The sequence below is a fragment of the Neopsephotus bourkii genome, unplaced genomic scaffold (assembly GCF_033783945.1).
Source record: "Neopsephotus bourkii isolate Nb327-2 ecotype Australia unplaced genomic scaffold, CSIRO-AGI_Nbou_v1 NB_168, whole genome shotgun sequence".
NCBI lineage: Eukaryota > Metazoa > Chordata > Aves > Psittaciformes > Psittacidae > Neopsephotus > Neopsephotus bourkii.
The window spans coordinates 19,165,958-19,173,196 of NW_026900684.1; the positions used below are offsets into that span (position 1 = coordinate 19,165,958).

The 7,239-nt window shown below is 45.2% G+C and overlaps 1 protein-coding gene across 1 annotated transcript in view; it reads right to left on the minus strand.

The window, feature by feature from the left end:
- Positions 1 to 4,410, minus strand: part of SNCA (synuclein alpha) — a 70,927-nt gene extending 66,517 nt beyond the window's left edge. Inside the window, exons 1-2 of the mRNA XM_061374852.1 lie at positions 4,143 to 4,410; positions 2,173 to 2,318 (exon numbers count right to left, since the gene is read on the minus strand). Of these exons, the coding sequence (XP_061230836.1) occupies positions 2,173 to 2,293 (121 nt within the window). The 5' untranslated portion in view covers positions 2,294 to 2,318; positions 4,143 to 4,410. The remainder of the gene's footprint in view (positions 1 to 2,172; positions 2,319 to 4,142) is intronic.
- Between the last annotated feature and the right edge of the window lie 2,829 nt (positions 4,411 to 7,239).

Sequence of the window (7,239 nt, forward strand, 5' to 3'; positions counted from 1 at the left end):
GTCAGGCAGCTTTCACAGCATGATCTGGCTGTGAAACTTGCATTTGAAAACCCAACTATAGATAGGAAGGGAGAAACCTTCAGCAGCATTAATGCAGTGTGCTGCTCCTCTCCTCTGCTCATAAAGAGGTTTCACCACCTTTTGCACTGCAACAATTACCAGCCTGCAGAACCAAGAGACCATCCCAACAGCCTTTGCTAACACTGCTCAGCAGAAGAGCCACCCCTGCTGTGTATCTGGGAATTAGAAAGATAGTCAGCTCCTCATTTTCTCCCATACCCTACTTGACCCTGTTGAAACTTCAGCTGAGAAAACCGGGGCTCCCTACAGGCAGGCACACACCCAGACACATGAGCTCCTGGAGACACAAAGGCTTCCTACTTGCGTGACTGAAACTGTGCATACAGCTCTTTCCTCCTGAAAAGCAGGCATCTGCTGTGGGAAGGATCCTTCACCATTACTAGTTATCTGCACTGCTTCCTACCATGGCTCAGGATTCTGCTGTCCTTCCTATTTATTCCTGAAATAAATAGCAAGCCTGCCCTCCAAAGATCAACCTCAGCAAAATCATCTCTGAAGACAACAAGGCAATCTGTTGCCTCTGGGAGCAGAACCAGGTTGAAATATTATTACAATCTGGAGAATGGGTCTCCCACAAAATTAATTCAGCACACAGTGTGCGTTTCTAATACAAAGAAATCAGTGACCCCAGAAGCATGGCCAGGAACTACAATAAACCAAAATTTTTAAAAAAAGAAAGCCCTACCTCTGAAAAAAAAATAACACCAACATCAAGCACAATGTACAGTGAAAGAACATCTATTTTGATACACTGAAAATGAGCAGATGCTCGTTTTAAAATAGCCTCATCTTACAATTAGTTTTCAAAATGACTGCCATCTCTGTTGGCAAGAGCACCGAGCTTTGCTACGGCTCAGCCGGAGAAAAGTGTGTTCCAAATGAGTAGTCCAACCTATCTGGAGCAGAAATAATTTGGTACAGACTGACACTAGCCTGCACGGGCAGAGGGAATCCTGAAAAGACACTGGAATTGCAGAGACTTAGTACTCCCATTTAAAAGAAATGCCTCTGGTCTTCAGCTCATGGTATTTGCGCACATCTCCCCAGATACACCACAGCTTCCATTACAGAACTGACCTGCCACAAAATCATTAAAAAAGAAAGAACGTACAGAAAAGAGTATCTTTTCCCCTCCATTCATTTACAGACAAACTTTATTTGATTAATAGGATAAATTGATCTATAATTATTCTTTAATGACTACTTATTCATATAATCTTGGCAGATTATTTTTCCTGTGAATTTTTCGTGCCAGCATTTTCAGGATAGTCCTCTAAAGCCCAATACTTGCCAAGCAAAGATGATAATCGTGCAATCAAAGTACCAATTTGGGATTTGAAAGTAATTCTATCTCCAGTTCTGTGCAAGACTCTTGTCTGTCCTAGATAAGTCACTTAACAACTGCTTTGCTACCTTGGGGTCTGATTGCCCTACCTCATTAACTGTAGTGGCTCTTTCCTTGCGAAGTCATGGAAAATATCTGCTAGGAATATGCAACAATAAATACAGAACATGGATTTAATTTCCAAAGATGAGGAGATGACAACTTTGCCATACAAAATGTTACTGTCAACATGCCAAGCAGTCAAGATGGTTTACGCTCACTTCCTGAACTAACCTCTCAAGTTTCTTCTCTCAAAATATGACTTAAACCCCACATCTTCTATGGGATGCTATGAAGCTACCTTCCACTTCAGCTTTTACATGGTTTGGGTTTTTTTCCCATTTATTTTTACTGCACCATCAACCCCTTCAGCCTTAACTTAGCAAACCTCTTGAAAGTGTGCCAGCTAGCAACCTGTACTGCAAGGTACCTACTAAGACATGACCTTGTTCTGTATGGCTTTACAGATGTGGCTCCACTCCACAGAGAACTGATGCACAGCCAGCACAATGCAGTGATGGAAGAATCAACATGTGGCTTCAAAGAACTGGAGCTCAGGAAGTCACAACTCTCCTCTTGTTTGTTTTGCAATGGTCTCCTATGAGCCATTACGTATGAGGGAGTTGCAGAAGAATCAATCTGATGGGGATCCAGCTGTGAATGTCAAGGCACACCAAGTAGCAGTATGATCCCTGCTGCCCACCTACCCACATAGAGGACACCCTCTTTCGTCTTCCCTGCCGCCTCCGCCACACCCTGCTTGGTCTTTTCTGCTGCTGCTACGACTCCCTCCTTTGCCTTGGATAGTCCTTTCATGAACACATCCATGGCTGAAGAATTTCTTCACACAGCTCTAGGAAAAAAAAAAGAAAAAAAGACAGGACACTTTCAGTGATATTTTTTTTTTCCCAGCTTTTTATCCCTGAAAGGGAAGAAAATTCTATTCAAAACAAATGGGATCACAATTACTTTAACACTGTATTATTTCTACCCCTATATTATGTAGCTTTCATCCTCATCTCTATTACCAATACACAAGCACCTCTCTGTATGTGAGGCTCCACTCAGTACTTCATTCAGAGAGAAAGAACAGTTAAATAAGTAGAAAGGAGTATGATTATGTGATCACCTTCACATTTTCTCACGTGCTGCTGTACACAGCAAGTTAAAACACCATTGCCAGAGCAATTCCCTCAATCCAAGCAAAGCCTGAAGATCCTGTTTCCACAGAATCCTACAGAGAGGTTGCCAATAGCACAGTTCTGGTTGGAAATGGAGTCATTGATACAAGTCCCTTCATTGCCTACAAGGGCATCATTTCCTCCAAAGAACAGTTCTGTTTATGTGGTGATTGCAAGATTTAGCCCTGTGATTTGATGATACACTCCACCTCTCATCCAGAAGAAAATGCCAGCTTAAAGAAACACTAGTAACTTAAATGAAGAAAAAAAAACCCCAACCAACCCACAAACACAAAACCCACAAAAATCCCCAAACAAATAAAAGTACAAGACACCCACACCCTCCTAAATGACAGATGTTCACTTCTTTTAAGAAACTGCCATTACTACACAGGACTGAAGCAAACAGAGAATGCTGCTTTTCCGGTAGTCCAGCATTTTGTGCACAGTCCACGCTACTCTTCTGGAAATCAAGTTTTCCCAAATGGGATCTGGTCTGAGAAGAGGTTGTATTAAAAAGCAAGAGCAAGAATGCAGGATTTTAGAAGCACTGCACTGAACGCCAGGTGAGCTCTGTGACAGCTATACAACCCAGCACTACGCTGAAAGTACTAAATTAGTAATTAAAACAAAGAAGTCGGTGCCCCTTCAACAAGTCCATTATCGATAGTCCTTTCTCTCCCTCCACCTACACAGAAAGGAGCGCTGCCTGTTATTTTATGTTCTCTGCTGGAGGCTGAGTAGGGGGAATGGATATCTAGGAAGGCATCTGGGCTGCCGCAGCTTTCTACTAACTCATAACGAGCGTGTGAAGAAAGGCAATGTTTGTGCTCCAGCCAAACTGCCCACGGTACCTGTCACCCTGCGGCTGGGGAGGTGCCTCATCCACATGGGGAAGAGGGGGGCAGGCCCTCCATCCCGCGGGACCCTCCGGCTCCTTCACAGAGAGGGTCCGCAGCCCCGTCCCCAGCCCTGGGCGGGGACACCCGGGGACCGCGGGCGGGAGACGTGGATGTTCACCAGCTAACACACAGGCACCCGCATAAGGAGGGAGGGAGCGTGCAGGGCGGCGTGACCACACATATGCACACGCATAGAGAAGGGCACCTACCGGGGAGGGCGGGTGAGGCGGCCGTCTGGGCACCCTCGGGCTCCAGCTCGCACGTCGGCCACAGCGCCCGGCTTCCCCGCCCTCCCTCCCTCGTGCCCACAAGAGAACGTTCAACAGGAAATACTTGTATTTTATATATACATTTAATTATATGTATATACATACACACACATGCATCCCCTTGGGCTACACAGGCACAGAAAACCCAGCCCTGAGCAGCACCCACACGGAGCGGAGCCGTTCCCCCCACGCCGCACCGCTCCCCTCCGAGCCCGGAGCTCCCCGAGGGGCCACCGCCTCTTCTCCCCGCTACCGCAGCGGAGCGGTCCCCACTCCCCCCGGCTCTACCGGAGACAGCACCTGCCCCGCCCGGCCGCGCACTTACCGCCGGGCTAGTCCGCCACCGGTGACCGAGCCGTTCGGAGCGGGCGTGGGACGGCGGGAGGCGGAGGGCAAGGCGCGGAGGGCCCGAGGGGAAATGCCCCTTCTCAGCACATCCCCAACGGGGTGAAAGGACCGGGCCTGCTGATGCTACCCCCCGCGGCAGCCCCACAGGCGGCGAGTGTGAAGCAGAGGAATGGAAGAGGGGTGGAGAGAGGATGCGCCACGGGAGGGAGGGGCGGAGAGAGATAGGGAGGATCCCGCCACGCTCCCCACCTTCTCCCGGCCCACCCGCTGCCGGGGTTTGCGCAGCCCACGAGTCACGTCCTGCTCGGGAGCGCGGGGGGGGACGTGTGGTAAATGGGGGACACTTGTTCCATCCACTCATACCAGGAGAGAAACGAGTAAAAGGGAGACCGGGCGACTTAGTCCTGCGACTGTGCGCACCCACAACTCCCTCAAAGGGCTGGAGCACTGCATCTTAGAAGTGTTAAGGGAGGTGGTGGTGGCAGCAGCACACCTGTGTTTCACTTCACCTTTCACTTTACCAAATCCTTAGAAAATCTCCCCAAGCATCTAACTGTTTTTCTTCTACTTCGAAATCTTCAGCTCTAAGTGACTGGAGTTCAGTGTGACTGTTCTCACAAAATTCATAGACTCCTAGAATGGTTTGGGTTGGAAGCTACCTTAAAGATCATCTAGTTCAACCCCCCCTGCCATGGGCAGGGACACCTTCCCCTAGACCAGGTTGCTCAAAGCCTCATGCAACCTGCCCTTCAACACTGCCAGGAATAGGGTGGCCACAGCTTCTCTGGGCAACCTGTGCCAGTGTCTCATCACACCCACAGTAAAGAATTTCCTAATAGGTAATCTGAATTCTACCATATTTCAGCTCATGATCCCAGCTCATTTTTAAGGATGGGAGGTGACAGTTTTGCACCTGTGATTTTAGTCTTAACCCGATTGCACTCACAAAAGGAATTTCATCCCAAATCAGGAATATTATGAGAAACTCCGCCTCACTCCTGCCAGATTTGCCCAACCCCTACGCCTCAACTAGCATCCTCCACCACACACTCCATAGCCACTGCTATTAAAGTCTTAATCTGATGCATAGAAGTCACTTTTTCTGCAGAAAGGATGAGCCAGCAAACTTCTCTATTTTGGTAACAGAATTTCGGCATGAAAAGCCAAGACCAGCAGGAGACAAGGCATTAGAGCAGATGGACCTTCAGCTTGAGTACATCAGTTCCTGTGCTGTATAAAATCCTGCAAGACCTACACAAAAACATTGGTTTTATTGCACTCCAGAACGAGAAACAGAACACGGTATAGATGAGAACAATCATATGAGCTGCAAGGAGCATCTTTCATCCATCATCCCATGCAGACAGATGATGCATCCCTGGTTTTGTTTGCATTCTGCACAAGTAGTGCAGAGTCTTCCTCTTGTCAGATTTCTTCATAAGCCTTAATATTTCTATACTGTTCAGTAAACTTTCTTTTGCTTCATTCCACTACTAGTTTTAATCAACCAAGCATTCAGCAATATATTTTATTTCTTTCTGCAAGTAGGTGCAGACTGAGAATGCAAATCATGCCCTTATAATTCTGCCCTCAAGAAAAGCCCAGGAATTAAACTAAATAAGGTTCTTCACCTCATTCATCCCATGCAGCACATTCATTACTAATGCAAGAACGAGATATGGTATTTCTATTTCCTCCAAATTTGGGAGAGAGGAAAATAGGTACACTTTCAGACAGTAAAACAAAATGAATCATATTCTTTGCCCTTGTTGTTAACTGACCCATCAATTTATATACCTTAGTAGTTAAACTGTCTCATTGAAAGCCATTCCCTCAGTCATTCTCTACCACCTAGGCCTGTAAACTTGGATCTCAAATTAGAATTAAAGTGAATAGTGTGGTCCTTATATAAGTATTATCTTTTAGATTGTTGTGGTTTAAGCCCAGACAGTAACTCAGAACCACGCAGCTGCTCACTCACTCCCCCCGCCTTTTGTTTCTCTAGCATGTAAGTTACTATGAGCATGAAATGTTGCTTTTTATTATGCTGACATAAATCTGGATAGGCTTACTGTATTTAATTGTGTTAGCAATAACAGAGAACCTACTATGATAAATATCCTTATATACTTATGGCTCTATTTCTGAAAACTTTACAAAGAGGAGCTCAGATGTTTGCAACTCCTAGCGTTTGCAAGGATCCTTTTTTTTGCCTTGTGTTTAGCAAAGGCAGGCATTATGTTGTGCTGTTAAACAAAGTAACATCTTGTTGGTTAATAAAATCATGCAGCTAGAAATAGAGAGGTAAAAGCAAGAAGGATCAGTTGCCACAGCAGAAATGAAGCTTAAGATTTCAGCTGTAGTATTAAAACTAGGCAGCTGTTAAAATCAGAGGGTAAAAGGCACAGAAGGAAAAAGGAGTATGATTATTGACACAAATGTTTCATTCTGAAAACAGATGTGACTTAAATAGAAAACAGAATTAAGTATGGTAGTGAATTAGCATTACATCTCCAAGGTAATTTCTATTTAAACCACGTTGTCTACAACAGCTGGGTGGGGTTTTTTTTTATGTTGTCTCCTCAGTACTATTGATATCACAGTAAGTTCTCCCCTGAAGCCCTTTCTGTCAGAAGAAAGGATAGTAGCAAGCGAATTGCCCAGTGATCACATGTAAAACAAATCTTTATTTAATGACACTGTTTACTTTGCGTGAACATCTAGAGCAAAAATCCATTGAGCAGTAATAAAAACTTGTTCAATCCATCTTGCACTGCAAGCTAACTGATTGGATTGTTTGCTAGTGATCAAGTACATATACTTTATCACTATGAAAAGAACGATTACTGGTAACTGAACAATGTTGCAGAGTAAAACTGATGAGAATTTGCTGTCTTCAGGTTAAAAAATTGAAATGTAAAACTCTTCATGTGGAAACACTGGAAAGGTGCTCCCCTTCAACACTACCTACTAAATGGAAAGCTTTCCCCTGTTTATTCAAGGAGTGATTCACACAGGCTCTCTGTGTTATCACAGAACTGGCAGGTGATGTTACTCAGAAGAAAGCTACCTTT